The following is a 23,460-nucleotide window of genomic DNA, read 5'->3' on the forward strand; positions in this document are numbered from 1 at the left end:
GGTCGTACAGGTATTAACCTCAGAGGTATTTTGTGAATTTAGTGAGCTGAGTAGGGGAGGGAGATCTTTTTAGTGCCTAGGGAAGGGCTTCCTACCTTCCTGAACCCATATTAGGCAACAGAGAATCCACACTTCATTACTGCTGTGATTTTTGTCATGTTTTCCTCTGCGGTTTTCTGGAGGAGTGGATGGGAATCTATGATTCATTCCCATGCATTTCTCTAGGAGAGACACTTTTCCTCCACTTCTAGGCAAAGTAAAAAGCCTTGCGGCATCTCATTTTCTGCACGAGGGTCATCTGAGCGCTGTGCAGACACCTAAGTCAGAGTCTTGGAAGTTTGAAGAAAGAAGTTTGATTTAAAAACCTTCCTTGGTTGAGATTAATGCTCTGCTAAAATATCAGTCTGTCTGTGGCAACTTTTTCATAAATCCCTGCTATCAAACATTAGTAACAAACTCTCCCACGGAAATGAACTGCAGGTTTATTTTGTGGTGGTTTTTTTTTTTTTTTCCTTTCTAAGTGACAGATCCAGAAAATCAGCTAAGAGTAGATGGGCTAGTCCATAAAACTGCCCGGAAGAATAATGTATTCTGTTTCAGAGCTAAGGAAGGGCTTGTAAGCTTGAAAGCTTGTCTGCTTTTTCCAGTTAGCTTAATAAAAAATACAGCTTCTCCCCACAAACCGTGCAGTTCTTCTACCTTTAGACTACTGTGGCTACCAAATCATCACTTCTTAGAAAATAAATATAGGAGCTTCGGTCTCTTCTGATTAAAGTGAAACTATAATGGCTCTCACCAGACGGTGAAGCAGCTCGTGAGTTATAGAAAGCTAAATATATCATAATGTGTTGCGGCAGCTACAGATCTATGGGAATCTGAAGGTTTGTTATAGAGGTGCTGTCACCGTCTTTCCCCAAAGAAGCTGTTTCCCTTGTCAGCTTTCTCTGGGCTCTCTGTACCTGGGTTTTCCCTGGGGTTTTGCGCCAAGGTGGAAGAAGCAGCTTTCGGTGATCCCAGCTGGGGAGATGGCTCACCCCAGGGTGGGTGCACTTACCTCCTTTAGGTGACTTCTCGTGGGTGGCCGGCGTCCGTGGGTCATTTTCACTCTGTCCCGAGTTACGTGGTCCAAGGAAAGGCTCTCATCTACTTTCACCTTTAAAAGGCAGAAGTGGAGGGAAAGAAAAAAGGAAGAGGGTCGTTAATTTCTCGAGATATGTCTGTAATAGTTCTCGCAGTCGCACATGAAGGGATGCAGCATTTGGGTCCAGGAGGGGTCTGAATATTTCACCACTACAGTCTTTGCTTAGTTACAGCCTGCCTGCAAAGCCCTGCATGATGGATATTTAAGGTATCTGTCCTATACAGAGACTTGTTTAAAAGACACTCCAAAGCAAAGCATCCAACCTTCAGAGGTTTGCAATCACTAACCTTCCCTCTACCTAAAGGGCAGGGAAGGAAGGACACAAAGCAGCTTTGTTGTCCCCGCTGCAGCCTGGGCTTGGACCGGCTCCTGCATGTGGCAGAGCACAGCGCTGAGATTGCTGTTGCCATCTTAGAGGTGAAAGCTCATTAATAACCGTGACCTGACTGTGAACTGTATCAGCAGCGCTTCGTTACAGACCTTCCCTTCTACAGCTCTAACGACCGCAGGATGCTGAAGAGAAGGTGTGAGCAGTGACCTGGATTAATTGCAACTCCAGCTGAATTAACAAATGTATTTCCTGGAATCAGATGAGAAATCCACTGCTTCCCGCATGTGGGGAGGGAGGTCCCAGCCCTCTGGCAGGTATTTCTCTGTGCTGGCTCTGTGACCGCCCACCACCCACGCTGCGATGGATGAGGGCTGCAGTCCGCTCCACGCAGAGGGGCAGCACCAGTGACTGGGGATGGTGAAACATCAGAGTGTCCTTACTTTGCTGGCCACAAATTTGTACGATAGGAAAGCTGGCGAGGGTGAAAGAGGGATTTAAAGGGAAAAATGGGTCCCAATCCTTGGCTGATACGGCAGAGTGCTTTTACAGCTCTTTAGGCAGAAAACAACTAATCCAAGCCAGCTGAGGGCTTGACCCATTAGCTTGTGCCTAGCCTATGCGGAAACACTTTAAATCTGAAGTCTGATCCTTACTGGAATGAATGAGAATTAGAGGCTGGCTCACGGATCCTCATAAGGAGGATAACCACAGCCCACGGGGCAAGGAGGTCACCCGAGATCCCACCTTGCTGTGCTGCCGAGGGGGTGTGCAGAGCTCTCTGCTCAGTGGAGGGCCACGCGCCGTGCCCCTCCAGGCAGCTCCAAGCCAGTATGTGGTCGCTCCAGCAAGGGCTGAGCAGCATCGCAGGACATCGCATCGCCCACCCACTGAAACACAAGAGCAGACCTGGCTGCTGAACTCTCTGCCGCTGGGTTTTATCTTCCCAGGCTGCTGCTGGTCCCGGCTGGTCCCTTGAATTCCACGTGCCGCTTCCCACTTGGTCCAGGGGCCTGAGGAACCGCTGCACCCCACTCCCAGCAAAAACCTGACACCGAGCGCCATTTGTCTTGGCAAAAAGGGAGCGTGTTCCAGCCTCTCCTCCTGCTTTTGCCCTCTGATTAATAAAAGCAAAGCCCAAGCCCTCGGAGTTTGCATCTCTAGCACCATATCTGCAGGATTTAGCCCTTTTCTCAAAACTTTTACTCATTGCCTTGGCTTCCTTTGCTAAACAGGTCTTGCCGATTGCTCCGTCCCCTCGTTACCCTGCCCATTTCTTCTTGAGTCTTTCCCGTGGTGGTGGTTTTGTGCACTTCCTTTCAGTTACTGAAACAACTGCAGAACAGATACCACTCCTTTGGTTTAGTTCAGGGCTGAGTTACAAACTAACAGGGAGCGGGGCAAGGTTAGTCAGGCTCTAGGATATGCGATTTTCATCCGTGGAGAATTTGGGAGTGCAGGTGTGCTGGGGCCAGCTGAGAGACAGGCAGGTTTGGCCGGGGCCATGGAGTAACTTTCCACCAGACTCCTCTCTAGACTGCAGGCGGAATAGCTGGTGGACTGAGTCACTTCAGATTTTTCCAGTCTTGAAGACTGGGCTATGTCCTAACCAAATACCTCCATTTCCAGGCTGTTTGGGTGCTGAGGATCATGGCAGCGTGGGGACGACAGGTCTCTCCAGGCTGCAGCCTCAGCTTTACGCAGCTCAGGGCTGCAGCTGCTTCTCCATCGGGAGAGGGGAACCCCCCTACATTCGCTGATCCCAAACCCACCAGACCATCTCCCACTGGCTTCAGTGAGTTCTTGTGTCCCCTGGGCCTCCTGGCGAGATGTTAGCTCTTAGCAGCACAGACCATCCCTCTGGCACACCATCTATTCAACCCGCTGCCCCTGCATCTAACTCCAGGTAGAAGAAAGGGAAAAGCAGCAGGACGTAGGATGGTGCAAACGGCTCTCCACACGTTCTGCCTTCTTGGGCTGGGAACTGAAGTGGCTAAAAGCTCCCGGCCTGCAGGGATGCGACCGGGGCTGCCTTGCATACCAACCGCAAACAGGGTTTCTCTTTCCCTCGACCATGCCTGGCATGCAGGAAGGACGTGGAACACGGGGGCTCGGGCAAGTTCTGCTTTTAGCTGAAAAAGCAGCGGATGAGAACTGACACAGAAATACAGGCGTTTGAAAACTGTTCCTCTTACCTCATCAAATACTTTGTTTTTGCCTCTATTGATCCCTTCATTAAGAGCTTTTATCCACGATTCTTTTTCTTCCAAAGTTGGAGCTTGAAATTTGATATCATGAACCTGCAAGAGCAGAGAGACAATTTTTTGCCTACGCATTCCTTGCCAGGAACAGAGAGGTAGCGCTCTGCTCTCGCTGTATCACTTCAGTTCCTATACAACATCCAGTTCCAGCCTGTGTTTAAACTACGGATTCCTTTGCACTTTGGCAAGTGCTTCACTTCATAGCTCCCACGAACAGGACTCTGTTATGCTCAACAGCTTGTTGCTGTAGTTTTATTTTTACAACTAGTAACTAAAGTAGTAAGAAAGTAAGAGTTTCTTCCTTCTGCAAAAGGCTCGGAATAGCTTTTAGAGCAGCAGTCAGTGGTACAGCGAATAGTCACACTGTGTATAGAGAGTCAGACTGAAAGTCTAAGTAATTTTGTGCTAGTTCAGATGCAATAAAGTACTTTATCTCCAACTTCCCCCCCAGGCTGCGAACAACGGGAAGGCTGCGTGCGGCGGGCTCTGCCTGCTTCCCTGTTCCTGCGGCTCTGCAGAACAGAACTGATACGGGAATCTGGGGCTCCGACCTTGGCTGCACTAACCCTGATTCAGCTGAGCATGGACGTGATGAGGAATAAGAGCAATGTAAGTGAAAAAATTAACCATATCCTTTTCTGTTTGCAAATGAAGAAATACAGCAGTGAAGGCTACAGACATACAGTCTCGGGGGTTTGGACAGCTGTCCTAAGGAGAAGGGAAGAGTTGGCCATAGAAGAAGAAGCTGTCAAGAAGCATGGGATACATATAAGGAGGGAGTGATGGGTGACTGTATGGCCTGTCCTCCAGCCAGCCAGCTCTCCCCTTCTTCCAGAACAGTCCCACGGCCTTGCTCAGTGTTTTGAATCTCTTCTTGACCGCAGCAGGAACAATAGGTAGGGTGTTATTTATTTCACTGCTGTGTTCTCTGAGCGCCTCACCAGTATTACATAGCTTTGCCCCAATGTACACTTCAGGTGAGAGAAATATCATCTCCACGTTACGTGGGGCTCTACGGCAGGCTGGCGTGGATCCAAACGGCTCCATGTGGTGCCCTAATCCACACCGCACAGACACACAGAAATACTCTTGTGCTAAAGAACATCACCAAAGTTGCAAAATCAAGCACTTAAAAATTACACAACCCCAACATTGCCGGGGCAGTCCTAACTCAGCCTGCTGTGCGTGTTCCTCCGAGCACCGTCCCTAATGACAGGGGCGGCACTTCTTACTGAGCTATCCCATCGTGTGTTTTATCCTCATGGGTCAATATGTCTTATTGATTGCACTCTGTTCAAGCCCTGCCCTGAAAACAGAATTACTGATTCCCCCAACAGTCTTTTCTTTGCTGCTTATCACTACGATACCTGGGGGCTTCAGAAATTGCTTTTCAGAGCAACTGAAGTTATCCACCTCTTACAGGTGAGGAGGTGAGATACAGAGAGGCTCACCCAAAACAAGTACTGACAGGGGCTCATTTGGAATAGTTTTTTGGGGTGTTTGAGCAGTTGTAGTCCCAGCCTTTTTGTAAACGAGGCCCCACATTCTGAAATCACAGCAGTGTCTATGTAAAACAGGGACTACATAAAATGAGGGTGACAAGCAGATGGTGACTGACAGTCGAATGCTCTCAGCAGCTCCCCGTTTTGTTTATGGCATGACAAAGAAGCAACTGTTTTGGGTCTCGGCAACTTCGGAACTCAGCAACCATCAGAAATTCTGCAGAACTAAAGCATGATCTCCTTACACCCACTCTGGCTGTTTCTTCTGCATTTATTCCTCGCTTCAGTGCCATGGTTTTCCGTCTGCCCGTCACAGTGACAAAGTGTCAGACCCTCACAACCAGCGTGGCAAGCAGGGAGGTTAAGAAGCAATTTGGGGAAAAGATTATTTATTCGATTAGTTTGCACGTAAGGTGATGGACCACATGTCTTCCTGAGAGCTCAGAGAAGACGTTAGGGCCTGAACCACAGCCCTCTGGAAAAAGAGCCCTTTGTCTGGGGCGCAGAAGGGCCACACCAAGCAGGGAACCTAAGGGAAGGCAAGGCTCCAAAACAGAGCGACAGCCAAATTTTGTTTTAGTTGAAGCAGGCCTGTTTTTCTCTGTGCTCAAAAACTTTTTTTGTTTAGAAACGATTTTCCCCCAAAAGCTTTGTGATTATAAAAGCTTATGAGAAAGCTCTACTTGTGAGCAGCTGAGCTGCTGCACTGCCTGGCAAAGACCTGGCAGCCTGCACCAGGGTTTAGAAATCTCTGTACATGCTGTTCAAGGGAAGGATTCCTGCCTCGCTTCAAGCTTCCTCTTCCAATGCCGCTTTCTGTGCCTCATTCTCGGCCCCCGAATAAAGCCTCTGAGACTGTGACTAAGCGCTGGTGTCAGCAACCCCGCCGCAGGGCAGAGCGCAGCCTCGGGAGGATGGTTTGTCGTTAATGAGAAGCTGAGATGTCCCTCTGGCATGCAACCCTCTGCCGCATGGTGTAACGCCGACCTACCGCTGCGGCCACCGAAGGCAGAGCCGATGGACGGTGGGGGAAAGGGACTCATGGAAAGATGCTCCCAAGGCATCAGCAGAAGGAGCCCTCCAGTTTCCCGATGGGCTGGGTGAGGCAGGACAAGCGTCATTCTGCGTGGGACCCCGCTCCCTGCGATGAGGCTGCACGGGCAATGCCAGACTCATGCCGCTGCAGCCCTGCTCCCTGCTTCCACAAGACCTGGCACTTTGACACAGAGGGACAGCCCGGGGGCTCGCAGCACGTTCCTCCCAGTATGCCCAGTTATCTTTGTTTGAAAACTTTTTTCTCCTTTTTAGAACAATACCCACAGATACCAAGGCAGAGTCAGGCCGCTGGGGCTCTGAGGCCGGTGCTCGGGATGCTGCCAGCCACAGTCTCTTTGTTGCCTTGCAGTCCCTTGTCTGTCCGCATTCATTTGTGGCTCATGTCCTCAGCCACGACACTGGGGAGAGGAGGCTAACCCAAAGCGGGGTGGAAGCTCTCTGTAACGCAGACGGCTGCAGAGGAGAGGCAGGAAGGAGCTGGAGGAGTCGGTCTCAGTCCTGCCTGCCACAGACTGGGGCTCTGTACACTGGCCTGAGACCCCCAGGTCCTCTACAAACAAGGAACAAATGAATTTATCTTGCCTGTATTTTTACTCAGTTGAGTATCCCTTCCAACCTAGACAATTCTGTTCACAGATATCAGAGGTTGCACTTGAAGATGAATACTCCCCACAAAACGTTAAGCAGGGTCTATTCTCTGGCAGCAAGTTAAGGTAGAGACTCAGTGACACCAACATAAGAGGGCAGCAGGCAGGGGAACACATTTGCTCTCCTTCTTGCTAAGCCAGCTGAGACTGAGTCATGCCATAAACAACAGGAGGGTGTGCCAGGAAAAGCTGTCATGGCTAAACCTAATGTGATAGTGACCATTGTAAGCCAGGAACAGACCACGCAATTTACTGTCAGTTAACTCGGAGCACAGCAGAGCCAGTCAGCTCCTGCTGAATCACTGGCTAGATGTCATGCGGCAAGAAGCTCACACACGGGTCACTGTCCGTGATGGCAGTGAGCACAGTGTCCCCGACTGCTCCGTGTCTTCTCAAAGACATCAGTCTCTTCATGCAGTGACAGTCTCATGGCTGTCTTGCTGACCCTCATATGCTGACCCTGCTTTCCAGGAAGGAGAAGTGTTCTCAGGGTCAGTCTGTTGTACCTGTGCTAAATGATTTAACAGACAAGTTCTGGAGAGCTGTAGAGCTGCAGTTTCAGACCTTTACCAACACTAACTCTTTGCTGAGCGATTCTGCTGGATGCTGCAGCAGAGGTGGGCGGCAGAGACCTGTGCTTGCTCCTCAGCTGTTTCAGTGCAAAGCCTGGTGTTGGCTTCAGTTCAGTGGGACTGGGATAAACTGGACTGTGAACTACTCATGAACTGCTGGTTTAGGTGTGGGAGTGTGTTCCCTTGCGCTGACTTTTGGTACAGGCTGGTCACCTCCAGCAGAAGCCAGAGCAGAGATGGGTCAGTAACATCTTAAACTACCAAGAGTCTATCTGCCAAATGTGAGGTCATCTCCTGCCTTCTTCTAAATGATTTTGTCAACTTAGATCATGGAGGGAATAGCGGAAGCCAAAGGACTGTCAGTTAGGGGATTCTTGTGGTTTTCTGCAGCTGAACCAAGAGCTACCTCATCCCTGGGAATAACGCAGCAGGATCTCTGCCAAACTGGCAGACCCCGGGAACAGAATTCTCCGTGCACAGGGCAAACGTGCCTCCCGGCGATCTACTGCAGCTTCCAGGCTGGGCCCCTGGTGAAGGCAGCTGCAGGTGCCTCCAAAGTCAACTAAAGGAAAAATAAGTAATGGAAGTTTCCACCCCTGACCGCAGGTGCGGAGGCTGTGCCTGGCCGTGCTAGGAAAGGACGCGTGGGGAGACGCAGTGCTTGCTCGTGGACTCTTTCTCTTACTACCACCTTCTTTCTTCCCATTCTTAAGAATTCCCTGCAGCTGAAGGCTTTCGGACCTGCTGAATACCAGACTTGTGCCAATCTCTGTAGTCTCTAGACAGTTGACACCAAGAATCATTTACACTGCTTTTTGCATCATGAGTACGTTTTAAAGTCTCCAGGCCAGGTCTGCTGCCCTTTCTTACAAGCTCAGCTCTCTGCATCCAACAGCTTTCATTTAATTGCTGGGGGGGAACGAAGCATTTGAGATTTCTAAGCAGAAGGGGTCTTCTGCACACTTCCAGGAGCACTTTGTTTCAGGTCCACACCAATGCAGGCATGTGACAAGTTCATATTGTCACAGCTTAACAAAAACATTATCCTTGTGAACAGGGCAAGCAGAATCGGGGGTACATCCATCACAGACCAATGTTTAGCAAGGCAACTTATTTATTCGGGTGCAGCTCTAGCGGCAGAGTCGTTTTAACAGACTGATTCGTGTCCTCTGCTCTTCAAGAATATCCCACCCGAGATTTAAACCAGGATTCCCCTACAGCTAAACTGGGCTCCCCATTTTCAACCGGGAAGCTCCTATTTGTGCGCTGAAACAGCGATGGCCTTTCCTAGCTCATTCCTAAGTCCCGCAAACTCACCAGCTTTCTGCATCCCTCAGCATCGTGCTCAGGAGAGGGGGCAAAGAAAACCCAGCGAGATCTGGCAGGGCTTGGCCAGGCAGCTCACAGGGTGATTTTAAACGGTGGATAGCAGCAAGCCTCCCAAACGGAAAATGTTTAGCTGATATATGTCGCCACAGCTGCGATTTCAAAACAGGAGAAGGACAGTTGTGTACATTGGCCTCCTAATTGAAGCCTGTTCTAACATCTGCCAAAGTATGTTGTGTGTCAACACCCTCACCAGATTCCCAGCCAAAAGGAGGGTGGGAGGGGAGCTACAAACAGGGAACTTTTCATTTATAAAAGCCTTTCCTTTCACCAAAGGACCCTTATAAAAAGTAGCCTCTATCTAGGTCTCCATTTGCTCAGTGGCATGAAAAACAAGGGAGCTGTAAACTTGCCAGCATGCCAAAAGGATGAAGTTACCCTTTCAGGACAGAGTTTGGGCATATCTTCCTTCTAGCAAGAAACGCAAGGTTTAGGAACAGGTCTCGCACCCCGTGTTGACTGATGCAGCAGTGCAGAGCTATTACACACTTCTCTCTAAGTAACACACTTGCAGACAATAATAATTCCTACTGTGCCGCCCATCTCTGAGCACACAGGCTTTTATTCGCCTCCCTGGGAATAGGTGTGCGCTTCTGGGTATTGAGCCGGCCTCTAGAAAACACACTGCCAGGGTTAACCACTTTCGATCTAAAATTGACGTTATTTCTGATTAATCAAGTTACAAAACAAACACTAAACCTCCACTGGGACCGGAGAGACTCACTGCTCTGGGATCCGGTGCTGAGCAGGAGCTCACTGGCCCAGGGTGCAGATTTCCAGGCTACCATCGCTTTGGTGCGTGGCAGTTAATATCATGTTTCTTCCCAATACAGACTGCGTCTACTTGCAAAACGAACAGCATTTACCTTCTCTCTCCACCCCCACCCTGGTCCATGCGAGTCTTTTGGGGCAGGACAGTCCTTGTTTTGTTGTTTTGAATGAAGTTTAGCACATGATGCTCTGAACTCAGCTGGGGTCTTATACGAATAAACACTAAGTGACTGCAGTGAAAGAATAAGCAACAATGACAACAATGACTAAACAATCTCCATTTATTTAAACAAAGTGGAGATGAGGGAACGCAGGCAAGTTGGTATTTTTGCCTGTTCACATTCTTATGGAAATTAGTATGTTTTGTCCCTCACAACCTCTCAGATTTACGTGGGGACATTTAATAAGATCTCCGATGCCAATAAAATCACATTGAAAGTAGAACGTTAAGTCCAAGTGCAATGCCTCAGAGCAACAACAGAAGCATCCCAGCCCATAAAGACGCTGCAATGGATAGCATGTAAGTAGAAACTAAGGAGAACTTCCAAAAATGTGTAGTGATGACAAACCTACGCAGGAAGTAAGTCGAGCGTGTCCTCGTGTACAGTCAGTGCTCAGATGGATGTGTAACTTCTCTGCAACACCAGGCTGGTTGTTAGGTTCTGATCTAACTAGTTGCTGCGCCGGATGCTAAAGATATAGTTTTATGAATTCTGCAAAGTAAATCTTTTCTCTTAGGAACTGTTTGGCTGCAAGTAACTTTGCACTGGAGTTTCTCAGATCAACGGTTCCAGCTCCAGGAATGTCTCACTACATGGATCGGTATCACCGATTTCACTGGAACTGGGGCATTTACAGCACTTACAGTTGGGACAAGGACACTTCCTCGCCCAGAACACACGGGGGAACCACAGGGAATGGTCATTCTCCACTGCTCAGGGAGAAATGGAAGAAAGAAAATGATAAGGCAGGCAAAATATAAACAGGAAGAGATGAGTAGCAGGAAGACCCTTTCCCCACCACAAGAAGAAAGTCTACAAGACGGTAGCGTTCCTCCTTACACACTGTAGACCATTCCCAGCTATAGGTCATTTCTCCCTGCTGCCAAAGAGCTAAATCCCAGAGCCTTTCATCTGCTCTCGGCACAGCTGCCTGGGAACTCATTTTGGAGTCTCCAGACTTGAGGGTGATGAGAAAGGCAATCCTACCTTCTTACCGGGGGAGCGGATTAAAATGAAACGGTTTTTCTTTTTTAGTAGCGCACGCAGTTCCTGGCACTTGTCATAACTCTCCAGTTCCACTGTTTCTATGCACTTCTGTTCATCCTGCAGAGAAGGAATGAAACATTATTATGAATAGGAGGCACTGAAATCAATCACATACCATCAAACTCTGCATGTCTTCCCATTGCATCTGTCTAAAAGCTCTTCTGCCTTAAAAATAGCCGGCATGCAGACAGCAAGCCCCCATAAATCAGGCTGGCACGTCACTAAGAAAACACACTAGTCTTTAAGCAACAGGACGATTTGTGGCTAGTGGTCCACAGAGGCCGAGCCAATAACATGTTGTGGACAGTAACACCAGCTCCTGCAATCTCTGTTGGCCTCATCCAGGGATCTTCAGCCAGAAGGAAGGTGGGAAGGTCTTTGTCCATCATCCTGCCCCAGCCACAGGCTAAGAACATGTTGTCAGTCCTTTCCATAGGAAGGAGGAATTCCACGATGCTCTTTTATAAACCTTCCCGGCATCATCTCAGAGCGCTCCCCAGGCTTCCCCTTAGCTTGGTGACACTGCCTCCTCCCCACAATGAACACAGGAGATGTTATCCTGCTTTTTCACAGGGAAGACAGCGCAAGCATCACAACGGTCCAGGCAGCCCCCCAGGAAGCCCAAGGCAGAGCAGAGATAAGAAGCGAGCCCTGCCGTCACGCTGAACCTCAGCAAGGTCAGTGGGAGCCACGTGCGACTGGGACATGCTCCTCTTGCAGCCACGCTCCGAGCTGTCAAAATGCTTCGGATTGGAAATATAGTCCCGTACAGCCAGCAAAACAGTCAGGGCCAGCGTCTCAGTGAGGAGTATTTATCTCTGGTGTATCTCCACAGATGCCTGCCGGCCGCGATCTTGGCTCATTTCTCCCAGTAACATAACTAAAATTCCACACGTGGTGCGTGGCTCAGTTCAGCTGTGGAACACCATCCCTAATAGGAATCGCAGTGTAATGCTGGGCAGATAATATTCTTCCTGTCTCGGTAGCCCAGAAGAGACCCAAGCTCCCTTTTCCTAAGTATTACACAAATAAGCAGTGAGAATCGCAGAGCAGTTCTTGCTGGTGAAGTGCTACGGTCAGCATGCCTCGGGAACCTATTACCATCCTAAATTAAAACTGCTGGCCATGACCATCCCCAGCTCAGGCTCCACTCCCAAGGCAGCGCCTCGTACCCATATTAGTTTGGATTTAGCAATTCCCGTAGCGGAGAGGGGGTGTGGGATGAGGAAACGTGTCGTAGCCAGGAAGCTGCTGCGTGGCTGGAGGCAGGGAATGGAGAGTTCAGAGGGAAGTGGGCTGCGGGGAATTTCCTCTCTTTACCACTTGACATTTAAGTCACTGTGCAGAGCTCAGGCTGTGTTTAGTTTTTTTTAACCCTCCTATGTGGGGACAGGGGCCTGGCAGAGCCAATGCCGGTACACAGAGCAAGTTCGGAGCCACCAAGGGACGTCTGGATCTAATTCAGGTTTATTATTTTAATGACATTACTGTTTATTTCATTTAACACTGAGTAGGTGAACGTGACCAGAGAACTGGGAAAATGTTTACTAGGAGAAGGAGATTAATTCTGCCCAAACCTAAACCCTAGCAGATAAAATCCTGCTGACGTTACGGAGCCCTTTGAAGGCACAAGGTTCTTGCTGCAATCCTGGTATCGCAATGTCACTGCAAAAGGACAGGGATGGAAATAATAATCCTTCAGTGGCCAACAAATGACAGAGAAGGGTGAGGTCAGGAATATATGCCTCGGGGATGGGTGATCTCATCCCGACCTTTGGTGGACGACCGCCCACATCACTGCACTGCCACACGGCTGGTGCGTTACCAGCTCCAACACGAAGGTTTGCTGGGCTCAGGATGTAGGTGGCCTGGCAGCTCTCTGACCAAGACCAGCACAAAGACTCTTGCCCACCCTCCCTGCTCTCAAGAGCAGCTTTGCCCCCAGGAGAGCCCAGTGGCTCCATGTCACCCTCCTTGTCCACGCCATCCATCCTGCCTCTTGCAGGGGAACCTTCCCTCTGATCCTGTGCAAGCCGTCCTCCACTTCCTAAGAAGAGTGGAGCACCAAGCTGGGGGACGAGAAGAACTTGGCAGGGTGGAGAGCTGTGGTTTTGCCATGACATTGCCTCTTCCCTTCTTCCAGTTGCCCCTCTGCTCCCTGGGGAGGCTCTGGGGACTCTGTCCCGGCCAGGGAACAAGGGCAGTGAGGACAGGGACATGCAGGACCCTTTCTCCCAGGGACACTGGCTTGACTGTGCAAGCTATGGCTCCTTCATCTCAGAGATCCGAACTTCTCAAGTAAGCGGCCAGAGAAATAAGAAAACTCCATGTCTGAGGCAAAGGAAAAGGATCTGAGTTCAGGGAGTGCCAGAATGGGGCTTTTGTCTCTGTTTTACCCTTGGCAAGCGGCCATCCCCTCTCTATGAGCCTACCTGGGTCACAAAGAGATCCTTTATGTTTGTCCTCTGCCACTAAGATCAAGACCGAAGGGTCCGACCCTGCCACAGCTCTCCAGGTCCCGTCAGCCTCCTGGAGGATACTCAGCATCACGCAGAGACAAGGTCGCTCCCAGAGTCCTGCCCCGACACACGGGTCTCAGACACATGTTCTGGACAAGCTCCCGCTCCATTTGGTCTGTCATATCCCAAAGATGTCAAAGCAATCCTTTTACATCATCCTGAGACACAAAGGTTGAGTCCTCACTCAGTGGTCGCACCTCCCTGCAGCACACAGCTCCCAGGGCTGTCCCACGGCTTGCATTTGCTGCCGATCAAGGCAGGGAATTCCCTTCCCGCTTTTCCTCTACACATTTTAGGGCTTGTTTTTTAAATTGCTTTTGTGCTTGCTGTAAGGGACAATCAATAAGATGCCTAAAATCCTGGTACGGAAACCCCCACATTCATGACTTCATGCAGAAAACCAATTCCATTAGCTATCTGTGGAGCAAACACTGCGACTTAAACATGTGTCTGTCTGTAAGCTTGGCCCTTAAGAAGAAAATTAGTGAACAAATTAATGCATGAGTTTAACCAAAGAATCACACTTGGCAAACAATTTCCTTCACAAAAAGTTAAGGAAAAAAGACGCACTGAAATCTTTCTTTATACGAAGGTAAAATTTCCAGCAAAGACCTCTTCGCTGACACACATTCATGGGCTGTGACCCTCCATTCACTGCACAATGCCTAGACTGCCTGAAATAATAATTTACTTCTCTATGTGAGGATCTCAAAGCGTTTTAATAAATCACTTTTGGGTGTACACTATCACTTCACCAGGGGCAAAACGCAGATGTTAACTGCATGACTGTTAAATGCTGAGTGGATCCTCTGGTCTCTAGAGAACTCTTTATCTACTATGTTTTTTCCCTGTCAAATAATACACTTTAAGAAAAAAAAAAAAAAAAACAACACAACAACAAAAACCAACTCTAACCACTAGCTGCACTGTTTAGGGAAAAAAAAACCCCGAACCCAAGACTGATGCTCTCTAATCCATGGAGTGATGATATCGATCTGTGTAGTCTCTCTGCACAGGGATTGCCGGTTCTTCAGACGCGCTCTGCAGTTTTGCAGAGAGCTTCATTAAGCAGAAGGCTTAATTTTTATTCTAGAAAGAATATGCAGAGACAAGACAACAAGAAACCCCTTAGAAAATAACCTGCCTGCTTGGTTCTTAGCTTACGTGAGGGTACAGATGTGGGGTGCTGTGGCTGGAGGCACAGCGGATAACAAGAAATCCATCTCCCTTCATTTCACATCCGCCGAAAGAAACCTGAAGCCCGGCGGGATGACTTTCACCCCCCATCTGCTCCAGGTAATACAATAGCCGTTTGCAATTTGCCTTCGCGAGGTAGCTCCGCTTTAAATCCGAACCCAAAGCCCTGACTACCAGATGCAACATGGGGAACAGACTCCCGGGGCAGGTCAGGAGTGCATTCCAGGAGATTGCTATTGATGACAAATACAGTATTTGCGTTCTGCTCAGCCTGTACTTTCCGGTGACACGGTGCAGCGTTATTGCCTGCCTCTCGTGTTGGCCGTCCCCTCTGCTCTTGTTTTGCAGGCACAGACCTCAGCCCCGAGTGCAGGCAGCCTCATGCAATCGCACGAACAAGCACGCCTGCATATGAAACAACTGCTAAAGGCTTAACACCTCTTCGTGAAGGGCTCCAACCCATGAGGGACTGATAAAAGCATAAAGCGTCCAAGTCACTAGCTCAGTTCCTGGAAATCTGATGGGCTCAGACCAGTTGAAATACTCAGTCGCTAAACCTGCCCTCCTACATGGAAGCTGACCTCCCTCCCATTTAACCCATGTAGGTTAGACCCATGGGTTAGACCCATGTCTAACTTGGGATACGTACGGAAAGATGCTCATATTTCTATTGCCTGAGGCTTTATCTCCTTTCTTTTTCCAGGGCCCCAATTCACCAAGCGCTGAACTATCCCATTTAATAATGTTTCAGCCTGTGGATGGTCTGGGATGCTGTGTCTGGCTCCAGGGTCAGGTACGTGGAGAAGGTCCAGTGGGAAAAACGGCAGCTGGGGCTCCAGAATTAAAAGCCACCATAGCACGCTGCACCACAGAGTCTCCTTTGCCATTGGGCAAGGCCCTTCTCATCTCAAAAACTCACTTCCCCAGTTGTAAGACGGAGACAGCAACACTGCCCTAACTCATGTCAAAGGCAGATAAATACAGTAATAAACATGAACTGCCTCAATTCTGTGGCAACGGGACCCCTCCTGAGTGCCGAAAATTGCCATTTCCTTTAGTTCCCCTGTAGTAAGTCTGCACAATCGCATGCTATCCTATTGTGCTACCAGATAATTTTGTAGCAATTTCCTCTCCTAAGACACTTGACTTTGCTGTAAGCCAGTTTAATAGCCTATAGATATTAACATGATCCCTTATTTACAATAATGGGACCTTGTAGCTACTGTAGCTTACAGATGCAATTTATTACAGGATGTTACCACAATCCGCAGGCTACCAGAAAACATTATGCCTGGTTGTAACAAATGCCATTTTCCTTGTTGAGATAATAAAATAACCCTTTAAATGATTGGGATTTTTCCTTCTTCTGAACGTCTGTGAAAATTAATCTTACTTTAAAAGCCTCCTTTTCCCTTGTGGTAACGAGACCCTCCATGTATCTTGTTTTTAAAGGCATGCCCTTTAAAAGAAACCGACGTCATGTTTATAGATTTTGAATCTGCGAGTTCCTGAAGCTTCAGCTGGAGTCAACAAGTGTCCGGGGGTGCTGGGCAGCAATCTGCAGAGTCAACCGCGTGCAGGACCAGGCTGCGTCTCTCTGCGTAGGAGAAACCCCCACCGCTTTGCCTGCCTTCCAAGCTGCTCATCACCTGACATCGACTCCTCATGTCATTGTTCTTGCACTCTTTATGACATTTCAAAACTAAGAATAAACGCCTCCGTAAAGCTCTGGGATTCGGGAAGAGCAGGCGGGTTCAGCAGATGGGAAGAGGTAATACCCTTCGACCTAAACTGTTTATAACAAATCTTCTTTATTAGGCAATAGTATGTTTTTAAAAAAAGAGAACCGAACTTGTTTGTCAGTCCTGTTGTTCCTGAAACCATCACAGCAATGCAGCTGCTGAAACATTTCCCCATTCTTCTTCCCTTGACACACCACACAGAAGCTTTAATGATTTTGGTTTTATATCATCCTGATGCCCACGAATGACCCAGATCCCCTCGTGTCCGACACCGCACAGGCACGTGGGCCTCGTGCAGACCACACGGTGAGAAGCGCTCCTCCATCGTGACGCACACACGAACTTTTAACCACCATAGACCAGCAGGGCTTAGACTTACCCACCTCTAATCCCAGACCCCTCTGGGTTGTAACTTGTGCTCCGCACTGTAATTTATAACTTCGGGGCAAAGCCTGCTCTTGCAGAAGCCCTTTCCAGCCCAGGAACCGAGGGCCTGACTCAAGAAAGAGCCACCTTTGCCGCTCGGCAGGACCAGCCCTGCACTTTCCATTCTTCTCGCATGAAGATGCAGGACAGATTTGGCTTGGCTCTTATTTCTCATTTGATTGGAAACAGCTCTAAATGAGGCCATGAACTTAAGGCACGCAATTTATCTAGGGAAGTCCAGCACAAGGCTCCCAGGGGTCCTTTGCTCAGTACTGGCTCAAGTAAAGGGAAAAGATGAGCCAAATCCAGACTGTGTCCCTGCTTAAGGAGGACACAAGCACTCACAATCTCACCCTGCGTCCATCGTTGGCTAAACAAACTCCTGAAAAGTCTGGCTAGCAACAATTTGAGCTGCTTGAGGGGTGCCAAACAGCTGCAGGGTTGCCTGCCGTCCCCTCAAGCGGCAGGTGGGAAATCAGGCTGCTACAATCCAGTTTTATCCTTTAAAAGCCAAAAAACGCATAGCACATATCCTGCTTCCGCCCAAAGCTTTGCTCTGTTCGCCTTCTCACAGGATGTCCTGCCCCCATTTTTTTTTGGCAATGACACTGTCAAAATATTTACTGGTTAAAATATTTATGATACATAACATACTCTAAAATGCAGCTGCTCTCTCTTCTTTATAGCATTTACCCTTCCTGGAGATAACTGGAGAAGCCCTTTTGAAAGGAATGGGATGGAGGGAAGAGCGAAAATCGCAGGAACATGTGTCACCAGGGGCCTGATCCTGCTCCTCATTCGAGGTCGTTAGCTGTGACCGTACCTCATCCTCATAGACCACGAGCTGTGTTTTCCGAAGCTGGATGTAACGATCCTTCCACAACCCCAGGAGCCCTCCACTGCTTTTCTTAATCCAGCCATATTTCTCTGCGGTCGGAGCAGACTTTGTTTTCTCTGAGACCTCCTCCTTTGTATCCTGCAAGGACAGAAGGGAGAACGAATTACATCAAAAGCACTTTCCATCCATTTAATGAAGGTCATCAGAAAACCTGCCTGGACAAGACCTCAGCACCCACCACACGTGGTTCCTCCCCACCACATCACAAGGGAAAACACTGGCATCTTCCAGAGGAAAACTCAACCAGCTCCCACCCCAGAGCTGCCACGGGACTGGGGAGTGAGCATGGACCCTGGCCACCCCTGGGGACACTGCTGGGATGGCAGCAAGTCCACCTTGCTCCTCTGCTTCCCCAGTGGCTCTGTGCTGCCCTCTCCATGGAGGTACTCCCATCTCGCTTGTGCACCAAGTGCTCCTTGAAAACGAGCACCCTCCTCTCTGCCTTGCTCCTCCAGCTTTCTGATAAACCCCAGCGGGCCGGATCCTGCTGGCATCAGTAGCAACACTCCTATTTTAGCCCATGGCCACTTCTGCAAGCTTCTCCTCTACATCTCTGTGTTTGGTCATGGTCCCCAAACCAACTCCCGTGGGCAAATCCACGGCACGAGGGCCAGGACTTCATCACATCCGCACTAAAATGTTCCCAGCAGGCTCCTGCATGGTTTGTAGGCAGAGGGAAGGACTGGCAGAGAAGGCAGCACCAAGAGTGGGGATTTTTTTTGTCCTGCCTTTAGCTCCGTGCAGTTTGCCACAGCCCGCTCTCGCCCACCCGCAGCAGCACGGGCAGCTCCAGCATCCTGCACCGGGAGGCTGCTGGCTCTCCAGGCCTGGTAAAAACCAGGAGAAGCGTAACTTCCCTGCTTTGAAAAAAACATCAGAAATATCCAATATCAATATTCTCGTCAAACGGAGACAGGAAACCGGAGAGCGGGGGCAGTCAGGCTTATTAGCTGACTGCCTTCTCCAGCAGACTCATTTAAAGATGGGAGTTGTCCTCCTCTCTGGTGTGCTGGGAGAGCCTTTGCAAAGGCAGGATCCCTGTTTCCCCTCCCTTGGAGCACCCCGCTGCTCCCAACACCCCAATGGACCCCTCAATAAGCCTCTTTCCCTGAAGCAAGGCAAGGGGGATCCCTCACTGAGCCAAATCCCCTTACACAAACACCTCGCCGACCTTGTGACTTGTAAGGAGAGGCCAACTCCAAATCCTCCAGCCTCCTCCCAGGAACCCCACAGTCCCCCCAGACTCGGTTTCCTCCACATCCCCATCTGTAATACCAGCAATCCTGCTGCAGAAAGCCAGCGCATCCGCACAAAGCAAGGATGCACGACAAAGGCAAAGCCCCAACCATCCCCAACGGCCCTCACGAGCTGCTGAATGAAACCTTTTCTCGTAAGGAAAAAAAAAAACCCAAACAAAACAAACCAGAGTGGCTGGAGCTCAGACACCATGTTTCATAACATGAGGAGAACCCCCGTGCACATAAAGGAGTCGGAGCTGGACGCTCCTGTGGCCAGAAGGGAGTGAGGACAGGAGGAGTGAATACAGACGAGCTCCAAAAATTCGGAGGAGAGCCTTGCTAACAAATCTGTTTTCATGCACCAGACTCCCAACGAACACGCCCTTGGACAGCAGCTGCCATCGGCGTGAGCTGTTACTCTAAAGAGGGAACTCGCACCCATAAAAAAGTGGAAAAACAGATTAAATACCTCCCGCACCCGCATTTATCCCGATCCCTGCTGAAGTCAGGAAAAGGCTGGGCTTTGCAGGTAGGCTCAGGTGCAGACCGGGGACAAGAAACTCAAATAAACCGTGTATCACCCAAAAGAAAATCAGGCGGAAACTTGTAACATCCTTGGCGCCCTTTCTAGAAGTTATTTCAATTGTACCGAGCCGCGTTTGAAACGGCCGCAACACAGGATGACAGAGCATGAAAAAGTTTTCCGGGAAACGAGGGGGACTGTGTGGGCTTTTTTAAACTTGACTTTTTAGGTTGCCAGGAAGTTGTATTCAGTTGTGATCTGCAACTTCAGCAAACATCAGTTGCTGCACAAATATAGACCTGCTGGTTTCCTGATTGAGCACCCTTTTGATGTAGTTTTTAGATAATTGGGCACGGACTTTAACCTCCCTCGTAGCAGTTTTGCATGGATGTAGCTGTAAGAAAAGTTTATTTGAGTGACTGCAGGCCAACAGCTGACAAAATGTTCTTACTCCTTAAGGTTTTTTGCTTTGCAGATAAATTTTTCCTGCTTTTTTTTCCCCCCCCTACCTGGCAGAAAGGCTATCTGAAATCACACGGCAAGTATGGCTATCCATGGCCTCTCCCAGGGCTCCACAGAGTGAAAACTACCCTGTCTCCTCTGGTTTTAATATAAAAGTGCTCCCTGTGAAGAGTACATCAGGCAGGACTTCCCGGCTGTGCCAGCACCCGGGAGCATCCGCAGAGAGCATCCATGACTCCAAGATGAGATGGAGAGTGCTGGTCTCAGCAGATGACAGCAGCCACGAGCTCTGTCCCCAGCGCTGCGTAGGAGTCACCTGAGCCTGAGCTGCCCGGTGCCTCCTCCGGTCCCCGCTACAGGACAGATGTGACGGGTGCCATCCTGCGCCCTGCGGGTGCCGGGGGCTGCCGAGCCCCCGCCTTGCACACACACAGCACGTCGCAAGATGGGGGTGCAGTTGCTGTAATCCCTCGCCTGCAGGTTAAGGGAGTAAAAACCAGATGATGCAACTTGACCGTTTGTTCCTGCAAAAGCAAGAAGAGTCTCGGAGACGGTGCCTGACAGCTTTTGTGGGTTACTTTTATGGCCAGTTCACGCCACCCCTGCCCTGGATCAGCGAGGGGAGGCTGGCCAGGGAAGGGCACTGAGAGCAGGGCTTTGTCTCCGTCCTGCGCTCTCTGCCTGCGTTTCCACAACTAAAGCCGAAGCACGGCACAAAGAGATGAGTTACTGCTGTTAATTCAACTTTATGGGAGTATTCCTTCTGCAAGAAATACTGAGATATCCTTTCCGGGATGTTCTTGGGCTGGATTCATTCCTGATGCTGCTAGAAATCCATGAGAAGAAACCCACTGGCATCAGCCAAGCAAGCCAGCATAAACGAGGGAAGAACTGAGTTATCCCGTTGCTGGCTCATGCCAAAGGCATCGCTCCCAAAAACAATCCATACAAGTAATTTTTGCAATTTGTATCACAGTGGCATTAGAAGTGAAACATGAGTTTCACTCTTACAGCCCGGTTTACGCTCATGTTTTACAGCTCGGCAGAGAGGCCAAATTAGCTTTTTATTTAACAGTTATTTTTCCCCTCCCCTGCCCCTGTATTTTAAGAGCCCACAAACCTACGTACTTTTCATCTCTTCCAACAAAAAAACCTACCAACAGCCGAATAGCAGTGCTGCTTTCACAAACTACATACAGTGCACAGAAGTGTCTTGCCCAGTTACAGTAACTTCATTTAAAACAAGCAGCTCATGTATCACAGACTCCTCTCTAGCAAGGCATGGATGAACGCCTTCCCCTGCATCTCCAGACTCTTTTTCTCAACTCTTTTTCTCCCTTTCCACGTTATCTTCCAAGCCCGACTGTCAGCACTTCCACTTGTCCCTGACCCACAGGAGCAAAACCATCTCCCTGGAAATAAACTGCTCAGATCCACGTGAAACTTGGGAAACTGCAGCTGACGCCCCCTCCTGAAAGCGATCACCATGGGATTCATTTATCGTTAACGAAGAGCGGCGGGTGCACCAGTCGGTGGGTGCTGGGGGGGCAGCGGGGCAGGCAGAGCCCCAGGGACTCTGCCAGGGCTGGGGTGGGTGCGAAGCCCCTTTGGGGGGGCGGGCGCCAGCTGGAAGCCATTTCTCTGCTGTGGATTAATTTCATGGATGCCGGCGGATAATAACAACTCTCAGTCGCTACCAACTTGGGCTGCTTTGCCATCTCCCTGCTGTTTTAGAAAGCTCTCATTCTTGCCACAAAATGTTGGGAGCTGAAATAAGGTGGGGGACGGAGAGACAAGCCGCAGTTACTGGCATCCCACGTACTACAGCCTGAAGTCCTCCAGCACTTTGCCCTACCAGGGGCTTTCTTTGTGCATAAGCAGCATAACCTCATTTAAGGAAAGGAAGCAGGAATAATTGCGCGGCCAGACGAGAGGAGAAAACGACCTGTTTAACTTGCTAACAAATTTGTGGCATCTTAATCAATCCGCATGGGGATGGATTACTGGGGTGTGATCCCATGGACGTGAAAAACTACATGTGCAGGAGAAGCATCGCTGCCCTTCTCTGAGTTACACCCGTCCCAGGCAGAGACGGAGGAGGAGGACAAGACTTGGGGAAGGCTACGAGGTATGTGGACACGGCCAAGCTTGCGGTCTGACCCAGGCCCAGCTCCAGTACGGAAGTACAACACCCCAGTAAGAGTCAGCACAAGGTGGCCTGAGCAAGCGTGGCATTTGAACAAGCCCGAGTCTGCCAGCACTCGTCCTCCGGCAGCGCCAGCCTCTGCCCGTCAGCCTCACCCGGCCGGTTGGCAAGCTTTAAGACCCGACGAGGTCTCTCTCTCTCGGGATGCTCTGCCCCAGCGACCGCCGGGGCTCCACCGCACCCGGGGGGCTGCTTGGCAGGAGCGACCCCCATCCCCTGAGTCTCCATTTCTGCCCACCCTGCGCTGCCCCCGCTGCCGGACCCGGGCGGAGCGGGGCCGGGGATGTCCCAGCGCCGGCGGAGACCCCAAAAAAGCTCAAAGTGGGCGGTGCCGTTCTCCGCCATCCTGCCCAGCCGGCAGCGACGGGCTCCCGTCCCGTCCCTGGGGGTCCCCTCCTCTCCTGTCCCGTCCCGGGGGGTCCCCTCCCGTCCGTCCCGTCCCGTCCCGTCCCGTCCCGTCCCGGTCCCGCTCGGACTCACTTGCTCCATGGCGGGCCGGGGCCGGTCACTCCTCGCCGCCCGCTCAGGGGCTCCGCCACCCCGCTGCACCGCTGGGCTCCGGGGGGGCGGGCATGCCGGGGGGGGCCGAGCCGGGCCGAGGGGGTGCCGGGGGGTGCCGTGCTGAGCCGGGCCCCGCCGCTCTCGCCTCCGCACCAACTTCTCCGGCGGCGGCAGCAGCAGCGCCCGGTTTCCGGCGGCTCCGGCGCTGCGAGCGAGGAGGCGGGGATGCCCCCGCCGCCGGCCCCGGCCCCGCCGCCGCCTGGCCCGGCCCCCCCTCGCCTGGCCCGGCCCCGGCCCCACCCGCCGCGGGCGTGGGGCTGGGAGTCCCCCGGGACGGGCTGGGGGAAGCGGGGATGGGACTGAACCCAAGGGAGGGCGTCCGTGGGGTGAAGAGCGTCTCTGGGGACAGAGGGTGGCTGCAGGGTGGGACATGGGCGGTGTCGTGGGACAGGGTACCCGGGGGTGGGATAAGGAGCTTGGGGTGGGAGAGGTCGGCAGGGTCCCCGGGAGCGGATAGGGTCCCCAGGCATCAGGCCAGACCCCCATGGTGGGACAGTGTCCCTGGAATCGGAGGGTCCCCAGGGTCAGACAGGGTGCGGGGTCCTGGGGCACAGGGTGGGACTCTCTGGGGCTGGGGTCAAGCAGGAGCAGCAGGATGGGACACAGGGTGCAGAGAGGCGAGGGATGCGCTCGTGGGTACCGTGGTGGCACTCCGGGCACATGAAGGCTGTGTGGAGCGATGCCTGGGGCTCAGGTCCACGTGGCAGCGTGGCTCCCTCGACCGCGGCAGTGGCTCCTGGCAGCGGGGTGGTCTCA

General features: G+C 50.9%; 1 protein-coding gene across 4 annotated transcripts in view; it reads right to left on the minus strand.

Annotated features, from left to right (window-relative positions):
• PLEKHO2 (pleckstrin homology domain containing O2) overlaps window positions 1-22,885 on the minus strand; it is a 42,575-nt gene extending 19,690 nt beyond the window's left edge. For all 4 annotated transcript variants that reach the window (XR_008468453.1, XR_008468452.1, XR_008468451.1 and 1 more), the window contains exons 1-5: window positions 22,624-22,885; window positions 17,640-17,792; window positions 10,873-10,989; window positions 3,665-3,769; window positions 1,055-1,153 (exon numbers count right to left, since the gene is read on the minus strand). Coding sequence is in view for 1 of the 4 variants with exons in the window: in XM_054214516.1 (XP_054070491.1) it covers window positions 1,055-1,153; window positions 3,665-3,769; window positions 10,873-10,989; window positions 17,640-17,792; window positions 22,624-22,632 (483 nt within the window). In the remaining 3 variants the exon portion in view is untranslated. The remainder of the gene's footprint in view (window positions 1-1,054; window positions 1,154-3,664; window positions 3,770-10,872; window positions 10,990-17,639; window positions 17,793-22,623) is intronic.
• Window positions 22,886-23,460: the final 575 nt, after the last annotated feature.

The sequence above is a fragment of the Rissa tridactyla genome, chromosome 9 (genome assembly GCF_028500815.1).
Source record: "Rissa tridactyla isolate bRisTri1 chromosome 9, bRisTri1.patW.cur.20221130, whole genome shotgun sequence".
Classification (NCBI taxonomy): domain Eukaryota; kingdom Metazoa; phylum Chordata; class Aves; order Charadriiformes; family Laridae; genus Rissa; species Rissa tridactyla.